This window comes from Aspergillus fischeri, genomic scaffold, assembly GCF_000149645.3.
Source record: "Aspergillus fischeri NRRL 181 1099437636264 genomic scaffold, whole genome shotgun sequence".
NCBI classification, from domain to species: Eukaryota; Fungi; Ascomycota; class Eurotiomycetes; order Eurotiales; family Aspergillaceae; genus Aspergillus; species Aspergillus fischeri.
Window position 1 is genome coordinate 1,516,430 of NW_001509762.1, and position 25,844 is coordinate 1,542,273.

Sequence of the window (25,844 nt, forward strand, 5' to 3'; positions counted from 1 at the left end):
GGATCTTATCAGGAATTCTCGCCAGGCACGATATGGAGAGGGTTGAGCACAGAAGAGGAAAACTAGAGGTGACGGGGATAACAGTGCGAATAATAAAAGAACAGTACTAAGGGAGACTAAAACTCCCCGGACACATTGTGCTTGAGGAAACGAGGCTAAAATAATTATATTTGCTAGTGATAGCTTGGCAGCTGGGCAGGGAAAGGCGAAGGAACAAACCGAACTCTCAACTGGAAGCATGTTAGGCCTCAAGAAAAAGATACATACTTTACCTCCAGAGGGCAATCCGGCTATGGCTCTCCACATGGACAGCCAAGAGCAGCCTAAAGGCAGCAGGAGGGGGACAGTGTCAAGCCATCCACGGTAAGTGAACCACATACGAAAGCCCGGAGGCTGCTCCATTGGAACGACGAGACTCGGCATCCTAGTCACTGGGACTAAGAGAAGCGCACGAGCAATATGATCAAGAGAGCATTCCTGACTCCTGACTCATTAACAGTCGGGGACTCGATTAGTCGTTGCTAATACTTCCTTTGACCAGGATGGAACTCTTCCGACGTCGGGAAGCCTAAAGCGGTAGTTAGTACCGTCTGTGATTGAACAGATAATGTGCCAAGAGGTCGGCAACTCCCGCCAGGCGTGTTGATTGATCCTTGATAGATAGCAAATGCCCGAAGTTTAAACGAGAAAATTTCAGAAGTGGACGGACAAGAGGTGGCAGGGTCTTCCAGCCAAAGAATCAAGCCAATTTTATTATGCGGAGAAGGGCGCAGTGGCTGATCTATCACATTCTCCCTCTCACTGTTATTATGTCCATGGATACAATACTCCGTACAGCGTCTCTTAGTCACAAGAGGTATTTTGCACTTATTGAGTGAGCTGCCGAGATGTAGTTCATAAGGCGTAGACTAATAGCTCATCTCCATTTGCTTGGAGATTTGTATTTCATCTCAGACCGCTGAATTTTAGTCAGATGATGCTCATGAGTCATGTTCTGTAGTCGGCAACATCTAACGGAGTACAGCGTCTACTGGAGCAAAACAATGGTAAAATCATTCTTCTCCTTCCATCCATCTTCACATCAAATATCATCTTTAAGCCAGAAATACCTAGTCGAATGCGATGGGTACGTTTTGCCTCGAGGCTTGTCGCAACTCCCCTGGGGTCTCGCTCACAATGCCACTAACACACTCACACCCAACCTTGCCGTTTCCTTCATATAGGTAGCGTCAGGGTCCGGATACAGGAGGCAGATTTCTACTACAGACCAAGATAATCAATTACAGCAGGGAACCCGTTCAAGTCGCTAAATGAGGACTCATTTCATCATTAAACATTGTTGTTGTTGACGCTTTGACTTACCAGCTTGTCTCCCTATCGGACAAGGTATCAAGCCCTCAAGGACTTAAACATTCTGAGTCGTCCGACCTACGAAATCGAACGAGTACTGATTATCATTCTGCAGCTTGTCCACGTGACAAATGCAGCGGCCTGGTCCTGCGGAAGGTCGATATGTTCATCGCCAACATTAAGAGACGAGGACAGCTGCACCTTGGCTAGTAGTGTGGCGACAACAACAACATGGCATGGCCGTTTCGACGCAGCAGATGAGCTCGAACAAGCCCTGTCGGACCAGCACCAAACATCGGCACTCGCGATGCCGTCTGGGAAGCAACCCTATCCACCCCGTGCGCCGCCCAGGCTACCAGAGAGATTGGGGAGGCATGTGACCCTCTTGGGGAGGTATGCTGCGTAGCCAGCGAAACCGCCATCTACCATCCATCACATCGAGGACGATAAAGTTCTCACGAGGGAGTTCGTGTCCGCGACGGCAGGAGAAGCATTGTCCGCATAGTTCTGGGTTGTCGCGCAAGACAGCATCACCCGCGACGAAACCCTGCACTTCTGACGCAAATTCTGCTACGAAGACGACTAGTTTGTGACCGAGGATGGTCGGAAACTACTCGTCAGCTCCTGTCTATGGATTATAAGTAAGAGGAATGTCGAATACCCATTTGCCTGAATACACATCATCCGAGCTATTACAATTTGGTTTGCTGTCTTTAAAGAATCATCTAGATCTAGTCTGATCGAGGCCAATGGGGCAGATTTGCTCGATGCTCGACACTTTAGGTAGAATACTGGTAGAAACTTGGAATTGCTAGTAGAAACTAGAAAGCAAGTAAGAGGTATTCGCTTGCACTCTTGGAAGGGACAGGATGCTTTGTGCAGAGCCATTATTGGCGGGCGTAGACTATAATTAGTGCCTGCAAGAAAACCTGACATAGTCTTCTTTCTTTTTATTCAGTACCTTTTTCCACTTCTCACATGGCATCATCTCCTTGATGCCCAAAAAGACTCACAACAACCGCGGGTGTCGCGCCGTTCGCTTGGCATGGTTAAGCAGCAGGTAGCCCACGGTGTATTCTCTAGCTTTTATTCAATCGCCAGCCAATTGCGCCTCTCCTCCCGAGGGTGCCGAGTCCTCAATAAGCTTGATTGTCACCCTTCCATTTGCGCATGAAGCGCGCACTGAAAATTGCGGTGATCATCCCCTGGAATTACTTTCTACTGCTACTGTGAAGGGGGTCCCATCAACCTCAGATCTACTGAGTGTACACTGTCATTGCGGCATGGACTATCCCGGATACATGACAAGCCGACAATTTATCGTGCTGGTAAAAAGGCCCTGTCCTTTCACATTTTGGTACTGGGAAGTTGCAGCATGGGGAAGCGTAGGGAGGCCAAGTACCCCGCGCTCAATATCGATCACCGCCACTGCCACTGCCAGGACCCAGCTCGTTTCAAGCCCCTGGCGCTCGTTTGACCTATGGGGTCCTGGCTTCTGTGGCTGAAACTGTCCGACTGTTGGAAATATGATGTTTCATTTGAATCAGGTGAAAAGCGATCTGCTCAAAAGCGATCTGCTCAAGACTTCAAGTCATATCAGACTTTGGACCGTCAAAGAGTGCGGGGAAATCTGCTGAACCGCGGTGATCAGGATGATCTGAACATTCTCATTGACTGGAACTGATTATCACAGGTACGGAGTACCTAATCCGTTGGCCCTCGTTTTTGGTGCTCTGAACGTGACTTTCTCCGTACCCCTGCCTCCGACCATTTTTGGGGCTGTATCTGCCTCGAAAGGCACCGATTCATGCTAGCCATGGCACTTGAGCGTCAAGGTCCATTATTGCAAGTTGATGATGAACCAATGATGTACTACCAAGGTAACATAGTCATATGTCGTCACCAAGCCAAGGTTGTGAGGACAATGTTCTTGGCTACTGCTGAAAAAGCGCCATGCAGATCCGAAGATCTGTGACGTGGGGGGTTAGTCATGGACCAAAGAATTAGGGAGCGATTACCACATAAAACACCACCAACAAGAACAAGTCGCAGAGGGCTTGCAACATGAATGCAGAAAAGGAGGGGTTGAATGGGATTCTCCCCGCATTATTATCTGCAACAGTCATGTCCAATTACCGTGATGTGCATATTTAGGAAGGCAAAACGAGTCTTGCCCGGTTATTGCACAGTAAATAGCTGGCGAATGCACCATGGTCATTCGATCAGATGATATCTACACCTAAGATACCAAAGCAGACAGGCTAACAGGCGGTAGAGATGATTCCCAACAGCAAGGAGCGACTCATCAACCTATTAACGGAAATGAAGTGTCTCAATGATGATGGGTCTTTGATGATAGATTCTGTGCCAATGTCCGGGAAGCCGTGGTGAGAATGACGTAGGGTCCATTTAGGTTCCAGTCCCGAGCCACCGGCCCGTGGGAGTGAAGAAGTTGAAACGCCTTAAAAGATCCGGCCTTCCGAGCATCGTCAAAGATTAGAATCTGTAGTCATACGTTCTTTGAATACAACAATAGAATTCAAATCTCCTCGAATTCATGGGAAATCTTACCTGAAGAGACGTGGTTGATCGGTTCTCCTCATTGCAGCGGGCTGAATCACTGAAACCCCCCTTAGACAACACATGTCCATACAGCGCTCCTCTTTTTGGGAATTGAATATCCACCTTTGACCCACTACTGGCCACCCTGGGTTGGAAATTGTGGGCAGTAGTCATCCTTGGGTGGGACGCTGCCATTTTATAACGTCGACTGATCCTCGATCTGCTACTGTTGGAAACTCTTTATCTGCAGTTTCTTCTGTTTACGTGCTTTGAACCCTTCCACTGTCCACTTACTTTACCGCAAATCCTCCAAAACACTCCGTTGGCACGAAATCTCAATTCACTACACACATTCCTCATTCCAATCATGTCGCGCACGAGAGTCTTGCTGGTTGGAGCAGCCGGTGAGACTGGCGGCTCAATCGCAAATGGACTCCTTGAGAACCCAATCTTTGTGAGTCCCCCGCTTGTTGAATTCTCCGCGGAAAATGATAGCAACGTATTCTGACTGCAATATCGCTTACAGGAAGTCTATGCGCTTGTTCGTCCCCGATCGGTCCAAAAACCTGCCATTGTTTCCCTTCAAGAACGAGGTGTCCAGGTGCGCCGATGCGATCTGAGAGGCTCAGAGGAGTCGCTCGCCGAAGCACTTACAGATATCGATATTGTCATCAGCTGTGTCGGTCCCGCCGAACAGCAAGACCAGATTCCTCTTGCAAAGGCTGCGAAGAAGGCTGGCGTCAAGCGATTTGTCCCGTGCGGATTTATCACAGTGGCCCCGCCCGGCGGCATCATGTGGTTGAGAGACGAGGTAAGCTCAACCATCCCGACTGTCTTTCTGTAGATTTTTGAAAGAGGTATTGACGTGTGGTTCTACTCTCCAGAAAGAGACTGTTTACAATCACATCAAACAACTCTGGCTTCCATACACCATTGTCGATGTTGGTTGGTGGTACCAGCTTTCGTACCCTAGACTCGAGTCCGGACGAGTAGACTATGCTATGACCACGGCAAACAACGAGATTGTGGGGGATGGCAACACCCGCACCGCCTTGACAGATCTGAGAGATATCGGACGCTACATTGCCAGAATTATCGTGGATGATCGGACATTGAACCGGATGGTTTTCGCGTACAACACAGTTGTGACCCAGAACCAGATTTACGATTTGCTCGAAGAGATCGGCGAGGAAAAGATTCAAAGAAACTATGTAGGTGTTGTTGGCCATCTTGCACAGAATTTCTATCTAACAGGTCGTTCTCGACAGGTTTCGGAAGAGACCGTCTACACTCGAGTTCTTGCGGCCCGCCAGTCTAGCGAGACCTATCCCTTTGACCCAGTGAAATTCATTCCTCGATACCTCGCCGAATACCAGTTGTCCTGGGGTATTCGCGGCGACAACAACCCGGAATACGCAAAGTATCTGGGCTATCTGGATGCGAAGGAGCTCTATCCCGATTTCAGACCAACCGACTTCCGTGACTACCTCGAGTCGGTCGTTAGGGGCACCGCGAAGGGTATCTACACAGACCGTACCATCTCGAGAGCTCAGCAACGGGAATTCCCACGGACGGAGTCTAGTGACTCGCTGTACACTCGGATCTTCCCCAGGGCTGAGTCAAGCGATTCGCTATACATGAGCAGATAAGCGGTCCTTTCCATGTCGAACAAGAATCAGCGGCCACAGAAGGCGACGCTAGACGTGCCCTGTGAGCCGCGCCACGTTTCATGTATTTACGATTTTGCGTCGTCCGGGGCAGACTGGCTTTGCTCTGGTCCTCAGACTCGCCTCTTGTTTCTCCTCTTATGTGATTCACCCCTCGGTTTTTAGACTGTGCTGGCGTTTGATTTGTATTGATGTCGTTATTATCCTTTTGTCTCCTTTCTATTCTAGACGCTGGCTATAGGGGAAAGTCGGGAAACAAATCATTGATACCACCACCTCTACTTCATCACCGGGTCCAACAGATCATAGAATTGTCTCTTTTTAAGGTCAACCATCTTCAATCCTCCAGCAGGCTCCTAGATTCTTTCGGTCTGGTGCCCTTACCAAAGAAAACTACTTCTGAAATTTATTTTGAAGCGATCCATAATGCATTGACTATAAAAATCCTCAGTTCTATATCTCAAGGCTGGCTGTTGCAATTGATCCGCAAGGCATCGGCACTGGAAAACGCAGTGTCTATCGTCCCTTCCGTTTTCATTTCAGCTCTGTTCGCCTTCAACACTTGGGAACTCACTAACACTCGATTTTCCCAATGCGCTATCAGTATGTCTCTGTTCACTCTACTTTTCGTTGAGATCACACGGGGCCGAATGAAGGATGCCAGCAAGACATGTCTCAGGATAATGCACAACACTCGATCCGCAACCGAATCCGAAGTCTCCATGAAGCAGCACCAAGTGAGTCTGGCTCCGCAAGGATACGAGTCTTTGGAGTCCTGATACCACGCCAAACTACGATGATAGGTTTGTCTTTCTCATGCAGTTCAGAAGTCTTCGAAGCCATTGCTCACTGTCCTCTAGCGATCGGCGGAGCTATCAACACCGGATTGATGATTGGAGCTGGTAACGCACTTTCAAAGTAAGGCACAGCCAACATAGATCGCCTATGAGCTGCAATTAACACTGTTTAAGGGCCGGGGTTAGTATTCGTCTAGGCGAGATGACGTAGTTTCGCGATGCTGACCCGTCAAGCCTGCCGCGATTGTGATCTCTTACACGACTGTGGGTATAGTTGTCTACTTGACCCTATGTGCGCTAGGAGAGGTTGCTGCTTGGTTTCCTGAGCCATCGACGGCTGTGGATCATGCTGTTCGGTTCTGTGACCCTGCTGTTGGCTTTACATTGGGTTGGAGGTACGGCTTTCCCTCATGATCAGTACCTATATGTTGAACTGGGACGCTGATACAATCTTTCCAACAGCTACTGGCTCAAATACTTGGTCGTCACTCCCAACCAATTAACCGCCGCGGCGCTCGTGATATCATATTGGCTCGATGCAAAGGATGTAAACCCCGGGATTTGGATTACGGCATTTCTCGTAGTCATTGGCTCTGTCAACTATTGGGCCGCTCGCTTCATTGGACCATACGAGTTCGCACTGTCATCTTTCAAAATCCTGGTCTTGTCTGCGCTTACGGTGCTCTCGGTGGTCATTGCACTTGGGGGCGGGCCGGATCATGATAGAAGGGGTTTCAGATACTGGAGAGACCCGGGCGCCTTTGCTTCCTACGGCAATCATGAACTGGTGGGAAAGCTACGAGCCGTTAGCAAGACTATGCCCTCCACTATATTTGCGTACTTGGGTAGTGAGCTCCTTGGGATGACCATGCTGCAAACCGGGAACACACCAAAGGCTGCAGCGCGCGCCATCAAGCTCACATTCTATCGAATCTTCATTTTCAACATTGTCAGCGTAACGCTGCTCGGTATGCTCATTCCATACGACTCCCAAGACTTGGCCTTTGCGAACAACGCCTCCAAGCCGACGACAGTCTCGGTTTTTGTTGTGGCAATCAGAATGGCCCATATACCGACCCTTCCAAGCATTCTCAATGCGTGTTTCCTGCTGTTTGTTCTATCAGCTGCTAACCAAGCCCTTCATATGGCGACCCAGATCATCCATGGGCTATCTCAGGAACAAAAAGCCCCCTCCTTCTTATCAAGAACTGACCGTAGGGGTGTTCCTGTCTATTCGTTGGGCACATGCGCACTTCTAGCATCATTGGCATATCTGAACATTTACAACGACTCCAAGGTTCTTTTCGGGTACTTTGTCAACATAATCACTATGTTCAGCCTTCTCACTTGGATCTCAATTCTGATCACGCATATTTCATTTGTGCGCGCGCGCAAGGCCCAAAAAGTTCCTGACTCGGCGCTGGTCTTCAGAGCTCCCTTCGGCGCTTGCGGGTCATGGGTCGCTCTGATTAGCTGCATTCTCCTTTCTTTGATGAGAGGCTTGGATGTCGCAGAGCTAGCCACTCAACCAGAAGCATTCGACTATATGACTTTGATTACGTCGTATATCGCTGTTCCTCTCTATCTGTCCCTTGTCATTGGATATAAGGTCGTGACCCGATGCGAGAGCGTCAACCCCGCTGAGGCTGATCTCTGGACCGTTACAACGATTCGTGAGCGGCATGAGTCTCCAAAACCGGAAGACACGGGGTTAGCAGATCAGAACCACTGGTTATGGAATCGTTTTGTCGCCGCATGGTTGTTGTGATGTCGCTTTTGCCCATAAACATGTGCGCAATATGTTACTCTCGCTATTCATAGAACATTATTAAATGACTTTTTCTCGACTATACCTGATAATGACTGTCTTGGTCTCTCCCAGTCTTCTCTAATAGTACGTGATATGGCTTGGCGGAAACAACGTGCTCCACGTTGTTTGTTTACCCAGCAATGCACGCCAACCACGAGGCTAGAAAGGCTCAGAACAACATCGTGGTCCATGAAGAGGACTCCCAAAGAGGATCCTCCTGAAGTTAAGAAAAAGTAAAATAGAACACGTATCTCTCTGACACCTCATGATTGATCCGCAGCAGAAGGCGCCAATATCCGAGAAACATGATTTGCTGGGAACGGACAGAGGCGCCAATCGCTCGTGTGGATCATGGAAATTATGAGACACCGTCAACTCTCTTTATTCTTCTGCATGAAGCAAGGGACAGACTGTCAGATAATTGGGTGATGATAATGATAGGTAAGCTTCTTAGAATTTCTTAGGTACTTCGTACCGCTGTCAAGACAAAGAGAGTATAAGCTACTTGAGTAGTACTTATGTATCAGTCGATCTATTTCCCCCCTCACCCCCACAGTCGACTGGAATTGATCGAGCGAACCGCGTACTTTCTGCACTCTTTGCCTCTAGAGTCAGCAATCTCAGTTGATGGACACTGACTGTTCCTTCTTGTTCTCTTGATGATGATCAATTCCATCGGGATCATACCATCATTTGTTTCGTCCATTCGAATATGGAGTATGGGACGATAATTTGGCTCCTTACCATTCTGTAAGCCTAAATTCGATTGACAACTGCCTGCCGATAAAAGCACAGTCAAGGCAACGTCGAATTCTATCCATTGACAAGCTTCTATCAGCTTGGATAGATTCCTTAGCTGTAGCTACCTCCTATCGGACAAAGACATGGCCATCCCCCGCACTCCTGTCAAGAGCGGGCAAGAGCTATATCAATTGATCGAAATCCTCAACGAACAATTCCATCTTGAAATTCCCAATCCTCGAATCTATTCGCCGTCAGTTGGCCGCAATGAGCAGACTCCTCGATGGCGCACATATAAAGGCCTCAAACGGCTCTACTTCAACCGCGAGGTTGACCTTGGCCGGATCTTGAACGATTTTGAGGAATGGGTCCATTCTCGCCCAACGTCGCACTTGGATACGCACAGTGGCGTGGGCTGTATATCGCAGAGTCGTTCAGCTTTGTCAGGCAGGGATCAATTGATGGTTGAGGATACCACCGTCATTTCTACGCATGAGAAGGAAGAGCGCCTTGCGTATCTGTTGAAGCTCGTGGATGACGAGATATACTTGCTGAGCAGAGGCTCGGTCCGCGTCTGTGCGGATGACAATCGTATGCAAATATCACCAAGCACGGTATTCAGGCCACCTAAGAGAAGAATTCCTGAAGAAGAGGAGGATGACGAAGAGTATCACACCGCTCCCAACTCACCTGTGAAGAATGCCAACGTTCAAAATCACGTCGCTGTGGATGGAGATGAGCTTCAGCCCCTAGCTATTGGCAGGGACAATTGGAACACCGGTTCCTCGCTGATGGTCAACGAGTCCATCCATGTCTTTAAGACCCCTATGGCAGTGGATAAAGGCAAAGAACCATCCCGATTTCTCGAGAAGCTTACCGCTCCAGACAATGTTCGGCGATACGACACGGCGCCTAGTGCGCATGCAGGACTGGATTTCACCTTTTCCAGTGTCGCCACGTCATTTGGCCGTGAATCCCGGCGCCAGCTTGATACTTCCTTCACCTCGACGGTTACCGACGCCACTGAGCCCATGGTCGACTCTGATTCTATGTATGAAGATTCAGTTGTGGGGCATTTGATCAGCCACGAGATGGACATGACCATAGATGATACAGGCACGATGACTGAAATTCCTCCTGAAGAAGCCCCTCATTCAATTGAGGGACGAATCATGGAACAGCTTCTGCACAGTGGGCCGTTCTCACTAGAGCAACCATTTCCAAAGTCGATTCCCCTACGATATCGGTACGAGCTGGAACGGGTCGGTAGAGCATGGGATGTGCCTTTGGGCCGCATGCTAGTTGGGAGCAGCATGTCCTTCAAGTCATATGGTGAGTTCTGGAAGTGGATTGAAGGCCATAATCAGCGATGTGGGAAGCCACTCCCAGAAAAGTCGACCAGCAAAGCATGGGAAGCGGCTACTGGTTCATTCAAGACGGACAAGCACTCGGAGATCGTCATCCTTACAGGCGACTTGGACTGGTGCAGTGAGTCGGAACCGGGCATCCTCAGATTCAGGTTGAATCCCCTCAAGACGGAGCGAACCTGCCGATTCCGTCGACGCTTTGGATCCGATCGATTTCTCAGCTTGACAATGCCTGCGCCGGCGCGGCCACCGCGCCATCTACGCTTCAAGTCGCATCCAACGCTTTTGCGCGAGAGTCTAGCGCTGTGGCTCACCCAGCATGTCCATCGATGCCTGGGGAGGACATGGCGACCCTTCTACGTGGAAGAGGTCAAGTCAAAGCGTAAAGTCAAGAAAACAGAGCCAAGGTTCAGAGTGGAGTTCTTTGCGATCGATGGTGTCGATTTTGTACACAGCCCGGGCACGGTGCCATCCATTGCTCCTCAGGGCCAAGACAGCGATAGTCATACACCGATGAGTCTGGAAGCGCTGATGGACTGGCACATGCCCCCGGAGGCCAATGTAAATCAGTCCAACTGCAAGCTGTTTCAGCGGATCTCCTTAGGACTGTCCAAAACTTATGCTACAATTGCCTTGAAACCATGGCAGATCTTGCACCTCGGAGATGTACCAAACCGTCCAGTCATGAACGATGGTTGCGCTCTCATGTCTAGACGTTTAGCTAATGCAATCTGCGATCAGTTAGGAATTACCGGAAACACTCCTAGCGCTTTCCAGGGAAGGATTGCGGGTGCTAAAGGGCTATGGATGGTGGACCGCCACAACTCTGGCATTTCTGGAGGGGGTGATGATTTCTGGATCCAGATATCAGATTCCCAGTTGAAGATCCAGCCGCATCCGCAGGCTTGGCGGGAACCGATTGATGATGAGAAACTCACATTTGAGGTGGTCAAGTGGTCCAAACCCTTGCACCCGGTGGAACTGAACACCCAGTTGCTTGCCATTCTCGAGCATGGTGGACAGGTCAGGGAGTACATTGCTGAGCTCACCCGAGCTGGCATTAGGGCAATTTCTCAAGACTTTGCCAGTGTGCTGGAGTCTAACAGCGCTGCGTTATGCCGTAGCCTTATTCAGAAGATCAAACCTATGGCCGATGATGGCTCATCGGGGATGAGCCAGAGGATGAAGCGCCTGGAGCAGTGGACTGCTAACGATGCGGAAGCCATCATCAGGCTTACCGAAGCTGGGTTCGCTTTACGGAGTTTCTACCCCCTACGTAAGCGGCTGGGAAGATGTCTGAGAGACTTGCTTGACCGCTATGCGGATGAGTTACATATCGAAGTCCCACTTTCCACTTATGCCTTCTGCATCGCAGACCCGTACGGGGTTCTTAAAGAGGACGAGGTGCATTTCGGGTTTTCGAACAACTGGCGCGATGCCCGGGGGCAATTCGAGGACAACCTCCTTGATGGCGTGGACGTTCTGGTCGGTCGTCTCCCTGCGCACGTACCCTCCGATATCCAGCGTCGACGAGCTGTGTGGAAACCGGAGCTTCGGCACTTCAAGGATGTCATCGTCTTTCCCACTACGGGTGACATTCCACTGGCACATATGCTGTCTGGTGGCGACTACGATGGAGATACACCGTGGATATGCTGGGACCAGAACATTGTGCAGCGCTTTCAGAATTCCGACCTGCCTACAGAGGAATACCCGCCGGAGCATTTTGGACTCACAAAACATTCGGTGTCCATGAGGGACATAGAGTCGACGGACGAGTTTCTTCAGAGTGCCTTTACCTTTAACCTGACAACCTCGAATCTAGGCCGATGCACCTTAGAGCATGAGAAGATTGCATACGACGAGTCGATTGACTCGGCTAGAGCCAAGGAGCTGGCCTGTCTGCTTAGCCATCTGGTCGATGGCCGCAAAGGAGGGGTGCACCTGTCAGAGCAGGCCTGGCAGCAATACCGGAAGAAGATCAGCCCCAAGGCTCGAGAGGTCCCCGCGTATAAGAACGCGGGACGCAAACCCAAGAAAACCAACATCATAGACTACCTCAAATTCGAGGTAGCCCGTAAGGAGCGACATGCAGTGCTTGAAGACCTGCAGCGAGCTTTTCCGGAGGATGACAGCGTGTACGATCGGGATGAAGATCTCGTCCGCCCGTGGAACGAGGCCCAGCGGGAAGCAGAGATCGAGAAGCAAGGGGAAAGCGAGCACGGGCAGCTCCGCGCTGCGCTCAAGTATGCCCAGCGGGAGGTCGAAAGGCTCTACAGCCAATGGATCAGCTCTATTTCAGGGGAGAATTCCTTCTCGCCCCTTGCGCGCGAGGCGGCAGAGGAAGCGCGGAAGATCCCTCCGCCGTCCCTTGGAGACCATCCGATGATCCATATGTGGCGACATAGCAAGGATGAATGGCTTCGGCTGTTGGCCTCGTACACGTACCGGAAGCATAGCCATGCCAGTTTCACAATCCATGCCTTTGGTGAGATCCTCTGCCAGATCAAGGCAAGCAATTTGCCGTCCCGGTCGGTGACCAATGAAATTTTGGCTTGCTACCGGGTCAATCACAAGGCGATCAGCCTGCTTACGGCGAAGGATGCTGTTGATGAGGAGTCCGATGATGGAGACGAATATGAAGGGGAAGATGCCGTGGGAGCCATGCTGTATGGGATGCACATGCCTGGAGCATATGAGGACGCCGAGGAGGACGGGCTTTCTGTGGAGTGATCAACTACTTTTACGTATTTTGTCTAGTCTCTAGGATATGTGTACACAACTTTGGATTCTCTCCAGAACTGGTGCAAGACTATCTACTCCAAACCATTGATGCCTTCGTGCCTTGTTGCCTCGTCGCCAAGCCGCCTTGAGGAACACGAACACGTGCCACTAGAAGGCGGTCAGGCGGCATTACAGCGCGATCACATGTCACGGCAGTTTCCAGAAACGGGAATCGTTGAGGATCAGAAGCAAAAGTGCTGGGGTACAGAACTCGAGACAAGGGACAAGGCTCAATCATAGGCAGTCCATAATACCGAAAATACCAGCATGTGATGGGCATGCCGACGGGCTTGCAAGGATCCATCAATCACAGCGAGACTGTCGTCGAGGGATCCGTTTTGGGGGGGTCGATGACGATCCTGAACCATGCAGGAAGTGAAGATTGTGGAGAGGGGATGCTCCCCGTCACCATTCAGCCTATTTTAGGATGGCATGGGCTTGTCCCTTCCACAAGATGGTGATGCTGAGCAGCTGAAGCAATTATTGTCCAGTATTGGGATGATCTAGGAGTTAGAGTAGTAATAATTGACAAGATAGTAAATTCGGGTCCAGTTTCCTCCTTAGAATCCCAATCTTGACCGGACATACTCCGTTGGGCCACTCTCTTTTCCTTTCACGTGAAAGCAGCAGTCTTGGATTCTGATTCTGATCAATCACTCGACGCCATCACCGCCCACGACTGAATCCTCATTTCCCACTCATGCTTGTGCTAGGCTGCTAGCCATTCTTATCTCCCATTTTAACTATTAGGAGTGTCTGTGATCGTCAATCACATTCCTATCCAGGACGAACGCCACGGCTGGTTCAGTCTACTACATAGTTGTAGTGACTCTGCCAACCTGATACGGAGGACCGACTCCGGAGATCCAAGTAGGGCTATCTAGGACTAATTCTGATCCGGGATACCCCAGTCTTCCATTGGGATCATAAAAATAACACCAGCAAACAGCGCTATTCTCATGGAAGCCCGTCTCGTATCGTCTGGCCGAGACGCCGCTACCACTACCACCACCACCACCACATCGCAGACGCCCTCCTCCCACTCCTCTTCATCCGCCTCCTCCCCCTTCTCCGCACCTGCTACCGCTTTCTCCTCGTTTCAGCATGTTCCATCCTCCATGATGGACGTCGATAACCATTCCGTGGCCGACGAGCGCTCTCGTCGGGCCACCAGTGTTCTCTCCATGGATGATATAGAGGCAGCTCAGGCGCTTGAGGGGCTCCGTGCGGGTAATATTTCCTCGCCTCTTGGCTGTCAATGGCAGGCTGACAAGATCATTGATTGCTTTGCAGATTACGGACATTCATCCCCTCGGACTTCAACGCAAAACAATCCCTCCAATGTCCCGTCCGACTCCAAGCCCCAGCCTGAACCCCTCCTGTCCCTGCTTACATCTACCCATCCGCTGATCTCCTCGGCGATCAACGGGTCTATGTCCGCATATACGTCGTCCAAGTCATACTCGCCGCGTTTCAAGTCTGGCGCCGAGTTTATCGAGCGCAACATCGGCTCCCCCGTTGCCAACACTGTCGGAACCGTAGGTCGCAAGACCGGTGTGGAGAGCGGTCTCCGTTGGGCACTGCAGCGGCGCGAATCCAACTCCACGGACCCGGCGAAGAAGAGACGGAAAGTAAGTGGTGAGAAGCAGCAGCGGCAAGACGTGGACGTGGAGAAGGGGCTCGCAGGTGACAACGACGCCATGGACTCCCAGCGGACGCGCAGCTCCTCGGACCTGTCGCACTCCGAGCCTCTTCCGCCATATGACGACAACAAGTCGCCGAACTATGAGGAGATCGGCCGGCCGTTGTCTCGCCAGAGTCCGGCCACCTGGCAGAGCCGGTTGATGATCTCCACCTCCGGCCTGGGCGTGGCCATGAGCGAGGAGTCCCTACGCAGTTTGCAATACTGCCTGACCTGGCTGCGGTGGGCCAACGGTCGGCTGGGCAAGGCCATTATCGCTCTCCAGGGCGCGATCAAGGAATGGGATAGCGCCAGGCGGGAGAACGGCGAGGGTGACGCCTCGTTGCTGTCGCAGCGTATCCAGGCCGTCAAGGAGGATGTCCTCTCGACCTTGAAACAGGTCGTCGATGTCGTCTCCAAGTATGCCGGCGGAGCTCTACCGGAGAACGCGCGCCACCTGGTCCGTCGCCATCTGACTTCCCTGCCACACCGGTTCCAGGTCGCCTCGACGTCCAAGCCTCCTCCCGACTCACCGGTGTCCAGCTCAGACGCGACGCTCGGCGCCCACCGCATTTTGGTGCTGGCGCAGGAGGGTTTGGACATGATGGCGCAGGTTAGCGGCGTGGTCAACGATACCCTTGTTAGTGCTGAGCATTGGTGCCAAAGACTGGGCAAGAAGCGCCCAGAGAGGGACAGCAAGCAGCCGGATGGTATGCAGTCGCCTGAGTCCCGTCGGGATCAGTACCCGGTCGATGTCAAGCAGCCGATACGTGAAGAATCTCAGGATGTTGCGATGGGGGGAACGGAGGAGAAGGTGTAACGAGTTGACTTGAGGCCGTGGTGCCTTGTCCGAGAATTGTGCTACAGCAGGTACTGTCCAGGATGCACTTGGCGCACAGAGTGCGCCTGGAAGCGATTTTCACTACCGTGGGTAGTGTCAGAACAATTCTTGCGTCTCGTCTCTCTTTGAGCTGGATTCTCTTTTCTTTTGCAGTATACCTTCCTTTCTGACTTCTTGTGACACTTGGACGATTTGAGACTTCTCTTTTCGTATATTGGTTTTCATTGTCAATTGATATCCGCATAGCTTGTTTGGTTATATAAGGTACGCAAGATTCGGCGTTGTTTTGGTTTCTCAGCCGTGATTTAGTCTCTTTCAGTCTCTCCCGGGCCCAGCATGCAGTTGGTGTCATTCAGTCGTCTGTCCCGTTCTGTCTTTTTGCCAGCGTTGACTGCAAATGCTCTGTACGTAGGGCAATGTTTCCTAAAAGCGTTTCAATGACAGCATGTTGGACAAAATCTCGTCTTATTCAAGTTATGTCTCGCTGATCAAACGTACCACCCTCGACCTCGCGGATGAAAGTCTTATATCCCTCCCGCGAACAGTGCAACCTCACTTTGATTGTCCTGGCCGCAGCGGCCCTTTGCCTTCGTCTCTCCTCGACAATCGCCGCCCACTTGAGCCGTACCTCGTCCACCCGCTGCCGCCGCGCCATCCACTTCCGCCTCCACAGCGCCATCTGATACATCGATAGATGCGGATTCTCGTTCGGCGGCCTCACCCCTCTCTTCATTTCACATCCCTTCCCCGGATACTCCACGCCAGCAAGCACATCATCCACCAACGCAACCCTCCACCTCCACCGCCGCATCTCATGAACCTCCTCCACATCCCGACACAGCGTCAACAGCCCCCGCCGCGAGAGATAATGCACATGGATATGGAAATCAAGCATGTACCGCGCGAACAGCGCCCCGCCTTCGCCTTCGCCTTCGCCTTCTTCCCCTCTGCCCGCTTCCTGCTCCGCCAGTTCCCCCAAAGCAGCACTGTAGCTCTCGTGCTGCGCCGGCGTCATCAGTCTTCGATATCCTGGTACCTTCGGCGCTGGGGGTATCGTTCGCGGGGATACGCCGTCCATCTCTGCTGTTTGCGGGTGCAGGAACGGCGGGTCGCGGCGGGGATTGTAGAGGCCTGTGGCGAGGGCGTTGAGGAGGGATGCGCGGGGGAGTTGGTTGAGTTTGCAGGTTGTGCAGTGGAGGGCTTCGTCCAGGGAGGACCTCTGTGTACTCCGTATGTTAGTTTGCGTTTGCATTGTTTGGTTGGTGGGCTTGCCATTTCTTGTTCTTCGGGGTCTGGTGTTGGCATTTTGAGTAGTATTTATTCACATAGATGTATATTCATTTGATGATCTATTCTTCAGTGGTTGATTTAGGATCGGATCCATGTATATGCGATGAAGCTGAAGCTGCATTATATATATATACAGCAGACAATGACGATGATGTCTTCATCATTGTTTGTAAGAAATGTGACTCCATCACTTGATTTGAATCAGGCTTGTTGCTGTAGTCATGAGTTTAGCTGCGGTATACATTCTTGGTTTCTTGTATTGGGCAAGTCAGTTGATCGATGGGGTTGATGCTGTCACATGCCTGTGCCCTAGACCATCAGACGAATGATTGTCCTGTATATATTACGCGTTGCAGTCATGTTTCATGGGGAAAGTTAATGAAAGATGTTTCTAATAAAACTGAGGAGGTTAAGTAGGTCTCTTACTGAAAGAGATAGTATGTGCTAAGTCGTTGTTGATTGCTTTCTTCTGGAGTTCGGGGTCTAGCGAGAGGGCAGGAGGGTTAATGTATACAAAACAATAAATAAGTACTCCCGTTCTCTATAGTGAATTTGGCCTTTTGGATTATTCTCAAACTGAATAAGATGGCTTGAGGGGTTGTGTGTTGCTGGGTCTAAGGTATATAGCTGCTATAAAAGACCTCCTTGGTAGGAAGTGGTGTCACTTGTAATTGCAACACTGCAGAGACAGGCTAGATAACTACCGTGGTTCTGAGATTTATGTCTCAGTCTGAAAAGGGCGAGATCTAGCTGCAGAACCATATCTCTCATCTGAATTTGAGTCTCATGTATCAGTAATGCACGGAGTTAAGGCGTTACATGAGTAGATCAGCAGAATACACTGCAAAGTGAATGTCATTATCCTCAGAAGCAATAGTTTCTGCAAATGAAGAGCAAAGATAAATCCTAATCACCGTCGAAAGCACCTCTCCTCTCTGCCAGAAGCCAGAGTCATGTCCGAACCATTATCCGTCAATCTCTTTCCAGCCATCTGCCTGTTACTCTCATGCATTTTCGTGCTCTGTCTACACTGGAAGGCCGTATCACGCACCTTGTCACTCTGCCATCCAAGACACTGGTACCAGCGGTGGGCCTACGTCCAAGTAAACAACCAAGAATCCACTGCTATGATGTGAGCGTTAACCCCAACTCTCTGACAACACTTGTTGACCATGTACCCCAATCCTGCAGCGAGGAAGCGATTGAGCTTAGCTCAACTGATCCAGACTCTACCTTAGAAGCAGTCAACAACGACGACCCTCTAGCCAAATACTTTGACCCGCAAACGTCCCTACTGCACGAGCACATCCTTGAGCCTCCCTCTCCGCCAATAGCGACGTGGGAACGAGACCTCCAGCACCGCATCGACAACGGGCGAGGGTTGACTGCGTCGATAGATCGTTTTGTGGATCGGACCGTTAGACGCATCGAGGCTGCGATAGGTCATGCGTGATAAACGGTGTGTTCGTGAGCTAGCTGTTCATGCGGTGTATGTTGAGGCGAGCCTACCGGCTACCGCGCTTAACGCAGTGCAGATGGTTAAAATAGAGCGGGAATATCATGCGGGAGCTGGTCTAGTACATGATGTGCTATTAGTAGCTCAGGGTCCTTGCAGGTCTAACCTGGCTTTGTGGCACTCAAGCCAATGGTTTTCATAGACGAGGTCCACCGATTTCGGAGCAAATGACGCCTCATCCGAACTCATGCGACTTATCCTTTGATGTCAATACGAATACCCTCAGATAGCCTGAAAACACTTGAAATGGTATATGCATGTTCATTCGTCTATATGTATATCCTCTATCCGATCAAATGCCGCCCAAAGTAAGGAAATGCTAAAACCCAGCTGACCAAATTTATGGTGCGCAGTAACCACCGTCGACAACGAGGTCAGCACCGGTGGTGTAACTGGCAGCATCCGAAGCCAGGTAGAGATAGGCACCCTTCAGCTCTTCAGCACGACCTTCACGACCCATAGGAATCTTGTCCTTCCAGATGTCCTTGGTCTCCTGGGGCACGAAGTTTGAGATCTCTGTAGCGATGTAGCCGGGAGAGACGGTGTTGGCACGGGCGAACTTGACCCACTCCACGGCAAGAGATTTGCCTGGACTGTATTAGCAACGTTCACGAATATCAATCCAAGCAGCCAAACTTACAAAGGTGGATCACGGCCGACTTGGCAGCGTTGTAGGCGGCCTGCATCTGCGGGAAGTTCACAATGTGGCCACTCATGGAGGCAGTGGCCACAAAGCTACCATATGTGAAGTTGGAAAGCTTGTTGCCGTAGATGTCGGTTCCCTCCTCCTTCTGCCTCCGCCAGTGAGCAGCGGCGTACTTGGCGCAGTAAAAGGTACCGTTCAAGTCAATGTCCACCACACTGGAGTAGTGGTCAAGGGGCCCATCAACCATGGGTCCCTTGGTCCAGGGGATACCCGCGTTAGCGATGAAGACGTCCAGACGCCCATTGAAGTCCTTCACAGTCTGATCAACAGCCTCCTGGACAGCCTTGGGGCTTGTAACATCGACCTGGTAAGCCTTGGCTGTGAAAGTTAGATTCCCTTTTTCACATCTAGTTGACCGGAACAAATGCCAGTTCTGAGAAGTACTCACACTGTACACCATACTGGGCAGCAATCTCAGCCGCCCGCTCAGGACAGTTAGGATTGGTGCCCCACCACAATGCGACGTTGGCACCTGCTTCAGCCAGGCCCTGAGCCACGGCGAGACCAATGCCAGCAGCAGCACCCGTGACAATGGCGGTTTTGCCCTTGAGGGAGAACATCTGCATCAAGCTCGGATGCTCGGGAGCGGATGTGTTTTCGTGGACAAAAACACCTCTCTCGTTGACAGGGTTGGAAGCCATTGTGAAAGATGGCGAGTAGAAAGGGAATAAATTACAATCTATTGAGAGAGACTAAAAAGAATGGAGAACGAAGAAACAGAAAATAGCAGCCGTCTATTATATAGGAGGGGCAGAAGCTATATCAAGCGGTGTATCAGAATGGTGGGGTTCAGCAAGGATAACACTGCTGCGCTTCCATCTTGACGATAAGTCTGTTTTGAAAAAAGTTACTTGATCACATCGCTGGACCTTCCAGAACTCAAACACGGAGCTTACAGACGCCCGACGAGCTGCATCCCTATCCCTCCAGACACCTGTATGCGTCCAATGGTAGTCGGAGCTACTAATGGGGATATCCAACAGCTCAATGGGGGTCAGGCTCAGGGCCATTGTGGATCGACTGAACCCAAATGACGATATGTGGCCCCGAGCAGCCAGCCCGACACGGCGTTAACGCGGGTGGCTGAACATAATCCGCGCGGATTGCTTCTCGGGACAGAATCGTCTCTGAGAAATCTCTCAAACTGTGAAGTCAGTCTTCATTTCAGGAGTAAAAGGAGGCTCCATGTTTTTCTGATATCAGAGATTTCATAGCCACAGCAGTGAATGCCTGTCTGCTGGTTCCTGAACAGGTCAGAATGAGGGGGAGACGTGGATGCTGTGGGTCTTTTCCCCGTGATTGCGGCCCTCCCGGTTGGAGGTCGGATTCCCCGATTCGGGACAGCCGCCAGTCACGTGATTTATCTAAGCTCCGATACTGATAAGAGCCAAAGCAAAAACAACGCGCCGGATAGAATGTTTGGCCTGCTGAATCTTCAATTCGTAGTAGACAGGTTATAGTCAGAACTGAAATAACTGTCGAATTGACCAATCTTGCGAGTGCTCAGGCTTTTTTCTCACACAACGAGGTTTTCTCATTGGCCATACTGTCGCAGTCGAGAGACGACACGCAGCTACAGTATGGGAGGATACGGATGATCATTCCTGACAAGATCATGCCATCCAATCACTTTGAAGAGTTATGCTGGCTTCAGAATGTCCGATTTTGGCCTTATTGTGCCCTGCGTAATGGACAGGACACTTTGCCTGACAACCAGCGCAACCTCTGTCCTTCTCTCTGGGGGACCATTGTAACATGACACTGGGGGTCAGGATTTACCGTGATATGGTCTGGGTTCTTACTGCTCAAGCGCAACGCTCATCCAGTCAAGTGCGTATCATCTTCACTGATTGCAAGATGAGGGTCAGCCTGTACAATGACGAGCATTCCGCGCGTCCGCCGCAATGCGGCAACACATTCCTTTGCTTCAACTTGATTTCCCCTTAACAAACGCACAATCCCCCTGGGTGCCACAATTTCCATCCTGTACTGAATCTGTTTCTTTTGCCTCCTGGATTTGTCGCCCACAGGGGTGTTGGTTTGCTTCACCTTTCAATCAAGGACATCAGATCCAGACCGATCTAAGCAGCTTCTGTCACTGAAACAAGCGATGAAAAGCTCCGGACAGCCTTGAGCTTTGATCAGCATCAGTGTCTGCTCACTTGACGGAAGGAACGGACTCGACTGACAATGCCGGCGCTGGCCACCGTGATCGCGGTGGCTGCTGTGTGCGCCGCTCTTTTCCTCGTTTCCGCGGTGGTGGGAACACTCGTCTGGATAAAAGCACGTCGGGAGCGTCGTTCACGAAAAGCAGTCAGCGTTGGTCAGGGTCGGTACGCTAGGCAGTTACGAGCATTCGAAGCCGACACGGCGACATCACTGTCTCGCGAAGAGGGTTCTGCGCTGAGACTATACGGACAACTGCCCTACGGAAAGCCAACGGAATGGGGCGTTTTAGCTAGCCGGGAAAGCCTCACTTACTCCACAGTGGACTCAGAAGCTTCTTCTCAACTCGCTGAAAAGGCTCGTTCTCTGGGCCGTTCGCTTTCACGATCAAAATCAACCCGGCAGCTGAAAGGTCTGCTGAGACCGCGGCCTCCAGGTCCCCTGGCTCCACTTGCAGAGGCAGCAGCCGAGAGACCGTGTGACAAAGGGCCCAGGTACAGAGCCAGAGACCATGTATCTGTCTCGGCAGTCGAAGGTGCCCTAGAGTTACCGACAGAGATGACACCCAGACAAACGCCGGAAAAGGAAGAAGAACGAAGCCTCGCCGAACCATCGATCCGGCCACTGTCAGCGGTGATGCCTTCGGTGCATAGGAGAGAGCGTTCGGGCAACCTCTTCCCAGTTATGGAAGACCATCATGAAGGATTCGAACTGCCTTTTACTCGAGTACGAGGTGGAAGCATTACGACACAGACAGCCGGTGCCATTCCAGAACAGCCGGTGCCGCCTCCGCCGTCGGCTTATCCCCCAAACCGATTCCGCCTTTCAAAGAATGATTCGATGCGGTTCTCATCGTTGAGTCTGGAGACGGCGGACAGCTCCATCTTGGACGACAGTCGGAGAACTTCAACTGCTATCGAGAGTGATTTCACTTCACCGGCATTACCTCCCTGCCCAACTTTCACACCCTTCAGCGCCAACGATGTCGGCCGCATGGAATTCGAGCGGCGAAGTTTCGCAGCATCAAACTCGGCATATCCTGCACCATTCATCTTTCCTGCCACATCGCCTACTCGTGACTCTCTGAGGCTGGAACCAAACCGTACGTCGCCTCGCCGCAGTTTAACTGCACGTAGTCCTAGCCAAACAGAGCGCGTCAGCCCTCCTCCGAGGAGGAGTGAATCTCTTTGCTCCAACCAGTCCAGAAGGGAGGTCACCTCCATGCCGCACTTGGACCCGAACATGACCCCGCATCTGAGTGCAACAGGCTACAGCGGCTCGCTGTTGCCTTACTTCAGTCAGTTGCACCGGCACTCCATGTACGCAAGTAGGCGTACGGATGGAGACCCTTTCTACGGTGGCCAGGCGAGCTCACATATCTCAATTCACCCCCCTCGAGCACCCGCAAGGAGGGTGAGCAGTCTCTATGTGCCAGAAATACACACACAGGTCCGCTCGGAAAATGTTCCTAAGCCACCATTGACCTCCGCCATGAAGAATACCCAAGGTCACCGAAAAGGCCACAGACGTCAGAACTGCGTCCGAATTTCGATCCACCCTCCCATCACCTTTGGGCGTCCTGTGTTCTCGCCAATGGCCGAGGAGCCTGAGGAGTTGGAAGACCTGAGCGTGCGCAGACCAGAAGCTCAAGCTCCGCGTCCGACAAGCTACGGTATCCCCTCGATGAATTCGAGTGTTGTCACCTTCTCCGCGAACAAAAATAACTCGTACGACTTCCAAAGACCCCGGCCACGGATCACGGATGAGTTCTCTACTCCTGACGGAAGCCCAACCAAGAAAAGAAAGCATAGCAGAGCTGACTCGGGTGACGATTTCCTGAGCCCTGCGGGGAGCGACAAGACTCTACCAGAAATCATGACATCTCTACCGTCCAGCAATGATGGTTCTCTTTCACAGACACCGTCTCCCGAAAAGAATGCTCCCCTCTGGCTGCTTCCCATCCATTCAAGCTCGCCGACATCCCGCGAGAATGCATCACCGCAAACCAGTCCGCGTCGTTCGGCAGTCAAGGGCCCACGCACACTGCCAAGTAAGATGGTGTACAGCAATAGTCCTCGCTCTGCGGTTCCACTCGAGGAGAATGACACACTGTCAATACAACAAGCCTCCTCAAGCAATCGCCCTCTTTCTTTGATGCCATACGGTAGTAGCAAAGATGTTGCTACTGCTACGGATCCCTTGCCACACGACGAAAGCAGCGCTGTCGTTCTAGACAACACTCCTCTGCAGCAGCAAAACCAAGAGGATCTCTCATGCGACGTGCAGAAAACGCTGAGCACGTCCAACGGCAATATGGTCACCATATGGGAAGACAATGATACGGAACGAAAGGCTCAGCGAATACCTCCGACAACCCAGTCTAATGATTCTGCATCATGCCTAAAGAAATTCGTTCAAAAAGGCAGTCAGCAAACAACGACTGATGACAGGACGCCGCACAAATCCAGCCAAAAAACGCCCAAAAAGGGCATCACGACGCCTACCGGGAAGACAATAGGACTAGGAATTGGCGCTGCAACTCCTGGGAGTCTTTACGATGGAGACGGTTTCTTGAAAGAATAGTCGGGTCTGCTTTGCTTGGTTAGCAGCTTACGGAGTTTATAGGGTCATCTTATTCGGCGGGTTCTTGGTTTTTCCCTTGCTTGATAGCTCTCTAGGCATCCCTGCGGACTGCATAATATCCGCGTGTTAGACAGATAGGTGCAGCTTGAACCGATCCAATCGTGTAGCATAGTGTCTTTTTTCGTCATTTTCCTCATTAGGTATTTTCTCATAGTCAAAATAGCACCAGTAGAACCACGAATAATTTTGCCAACCCAGGTCTGGAAGTACACATATATTGCAGGAGAATTAGCCTTGCATCCTCCCAACACAATTCGTCTCACATAATAGCAACACCTAATCCGTCCTCCTCCACTTCGTCTCCTCATCCTCGCCCTGCCCATCACCACCCTCCGCACCCTCACCCTCGCGCTGCCTCACAGTCCCCGCCCCAGGCCCAAGCGGCAGCGACGGCTCCTCACCCCCACCGATCCAATTCCCCTCCTCGTCAAAATACTCATGCATATTCTCCGCCGTGATCCACCCAGAACTACCATCCATAGGCGGCGGCAGGCCCCCATCCGCGCTCCCCATCGTCACGAAACCAGACTGCATGAGCGAATCCCCCTCACCGTCTCCTTCCTCGTCCTCCTCCTCCATCGGATCGGGGTGGAGATTCGAACACGCCGATACAGCCGCATACATCATCTGCACAGGCGTCTCCTCCGGCTTCTCGGCTTGGTCGTCCATCGCGTCCTCGGCGGGAGCGGTGGTCGCGCCGCCGGCGTACTCTGCACCCGTTGGCGGGACGATCGTCAGCGTGATGCTTTCCTCCTCGTCGTCCTCGGTGTTCGTCCCTGGGGCGGCGGGGGTCGCGATCTGCATGTATAGGCCTTGGACTTCGGCGGGGTTTCCGGGGAGGCGCAGGCGCTGGATGGCGTGGAGGGAGATGGAGGGGTAGGGGATTGAGACGCCGGCGGCGACGGTGGGGGTGTAGAGGAGGAATTTACTGTCGATTGAGTCAGTATAAGAGCTGGAATAGAGAGTGTGTGGGTGGATGATGGCAGGCTCACTCGGATGTCACCCAGACATCTACACCGTCCACGACGAGCTCGTTTTCTTGTCCTTCTTCTCCGTCGGCGGCGGCATTGTTGCTCGCGGTAGCGGTGGTAGTGTGGTCGCTAGATCCGTTTGCTGTTGGGGCTGAGCCGCGGATTGCATTGAGGGCTGGTGTGGAGAGAAGGTCGCGTTCGAGGATGACCAGCTTGCACTGCTTGCTGTGGTAGTGGAGGACTGGAGGGCCGGAGTGGAATGACGCGGGCGTGCGCGATTGGTGGTCGGCCAGGAGAACAAATGAGGATGCCTCAGGGGCTGATCGAAGAGGCTCCATTTTTACTTGGGTAAGGTGTAGGAAGGATTGCAGGTGTATACACTTGTTGCGTGCTTGGAGGAAATTTATCGAAAGATAAAGTTGGTCGGGGATTGTTATCTGGAGGGGCGGGCGGGAGCTAGGGCCACGGCGGAGAGCTTCAGTGTGAGCTCTTCCCAGGTACGTCAGGCGTCGCACTTGAGCTTCTACAAGAAGAATAGGATAAAATATGGCATACGAATGAGTCCGAGGAGTGTCAGGGTCTTTATCAATTAGGAAATACCATGTGAGGGGGCATCACATTCAAGAGGCTGCATATAATTGAGTGGCTCGGGGAGTGCCAGATGCGCATCCTAAATATACATCCGGCTCATTGGGACCAGATCCTAACATACATGCGCGCTTTGGAAGAGTGCACGGAATATTCACCTACTCAAGCAGCTCCCTCAACCCAGCTGATGGTGTTGCTGGCGGGCAATGAGAGAGACTGCTGCTCGAGTCAGCCTAATCGGGGTTTGTGGTCCTCCAATCGTGTTTCAACATCGATGTGCAAGCGCAGGACGTCGTACTGTAGCAGAACCAGCCGAATTGAATAGCCCGTCTCTTGTGTGAGCCAGTTCCCAGTTCGTCTAGTT

The 25,844-nt window shown here is 51.6% G+C and overlaps 9 protein-coding genes across 9 annotated transcripts, besides 3 other annotated features; 6 read left to right on the top strand and 3 right to left on the bottom strand.

The window, feature by feature from the left end:
* Positions 1–2,900: 2,900 nt before the first annotated feature.
* Positions 2,901–2,931: a microsatellite.
* Positions 2,932–4,279: 1,348 nt separating this feature from the next.
* On the top strand, positions 4,280–5,561 carry NFIA_077870 (aromatic alcohol reductase; the record flags this gene model as incomplete). The annotated part of the gene is made up of 4 exons (XM_001259743.1): positions 4,280–4,366; positions 4,439–4,723; positions 4,797–5,123; positions 5,181–5,561. The coding sequence occupies 4 exons, from the start codon at positions 4,280–4,282 to the stop codon at positions 5,559–5,561; spliced, it is 1,080 nt and encodes a 359-aa protein (XP_001259744.1).
* Positions 5,562–6,184: 623 nt separating this feature from the next.
* On the top strand, positions 6,185–8,144 carry NFIA_077880 (putative amino acid permease; the record flags this gene model as incomplete). The annotated part of the gene is made up of 4 exons (XM_001259744.1): positions 6,185–6,316; positions 6,551–6,557; positions 6,651–6,771; positions 6,839–8,144. The coding sequence occupies 4 exons, from the start codon at positions 6,185–6,187 to the stop codon at positions 8,142–8,144; spliced, it is 1,566 nt and encodes a 521-aa protein (XP_001259745.1).
* A 754-nt stretch (positions 8,145–8,898) lies between these two features.
* Positions 8,899–13,027, top strand: NFIA_077890 (RNA dependent RNA polymerase; the record flags this gene model as incomplete). The annotated part of the gene is made up of 2 exons (XM_001259745.1): positions 8,899–8,936; positions 9,049–13,027. 2 exons carry the CDS (start codon positions 8,899–8,901, stop codon positions 13,025–13,027), a joined length of 4,017 nt encoding a protein of 1,338 aa, XP_001259746.1.
* Positions 13,028–14,037: 1,010 nt separating this feature from the next.
* NFIA_077900 (putative clock controled protein (Ccg-8)) lies at positions 14,038–15,579 on the top strand (the record flags this gene model as incomplete). Its single annotated transcript, XM_001259746.1, has 1 exon — positions 14,038–15,579. One exon carries the CDS (start codon positions 14,038–14,040, stop codon positions 15,577–15,579), a length of 1,542 nt encoding a protein of 513 aa, XP_001259747.1.
* Positions 14,072–14,099: a microsatellite.
* A 326-nt stretch (positions 15,580–15,905) lies between the features above and the next one.
* Positions 15,906–16,678, bottom strand: NFIA_077910 (uncharacterized protein; the record flags this gene model as incomplete). Its single annotated transcript, XM_001259747.1, has 2 exons — positions 15,906–15,991; positions 16,099–16,678. 2 exons carry the CDS (start codon positions 16,676–16,678, stop codon positions 15,906–15,908), a joined length of 666 nt encoding a protein of 221 aa, XP_001259748.1.
* Positions 16,516–16,539: a microsatellite.
* A 1,218-nt stretch (positions 16,679–17,896) lies between the features above and the next one.
* On the top strand, positions 17,897–18,343 carry NFIA_077920 (uncharacterized protein; the record flags this gene model as incomplete). The annotated part of the gene is made up of 1 exon (XM_001259748.1): positions 17,897–18,343. One exon carries the CDS (start codon positions 17,897–17,899, stop codon positions 18,341–18,343), a length of 447 nt encoding a protein of 148 aa, XP_001259749.1.
* A 403-nt stretch (positions 18,344–18,746) lies between these two features.
* On the bottom strand, positions 18,747–19,753 carry NFIA_077930 (putative carbonyl reductase; the record flags this gene model as incomplete). The annotated part of the gene is made up of 3 exons (XM_001259749.1): positions 18,747–18,994; positions 19,047–19,430; positions 19,501–19,753. The coding sequence occupies 3 exons, from the start codon at positions 19,751–19,753 to the stop codon at positions 18,747–18,749; spliced, it is 885 nt and encodes a 294-aa protein (XP_001259750.1).
* Positions 19,754–21,302: 1,549 nt separating this feature from the next.
* NFIA_077940 (uncharacterized protein) lies at positions 21,303–23,861 on the top strand (the record flags this gene model as incomplete). Its single annotated transcript, XM_001259750.1, has 1 exon — positions 21,303–23,861. One exon carries the CDS (start codon positions 21,303–21,305, stop codon positions 23,859–23,861), a length of 2,559 nt encoding a protein of 852 aa, XP_001259751.1.
* Positions 23,862–24,197: 336 nt separating this feature from the next.
* Positions 24,198–25,230, bottom strand: NFIA_077950 (Voldacs domain-containing protein; the record flags this gene model as incomplete). Its single annotated transcript, XM_001259751.1, has 2 exons — positions 24,198–24,849; positions 24,914–25,230. 2 exons carry the CDS (start codon positions 25,228–25,230, stop codon positions 24,198–24,200), a joined length of 969 nt encoding a protein of 322 aa, XP_001259752.1.
* Between the last annotated feature and the right edge of the window lie 614 nt (positions 25,231–25,844).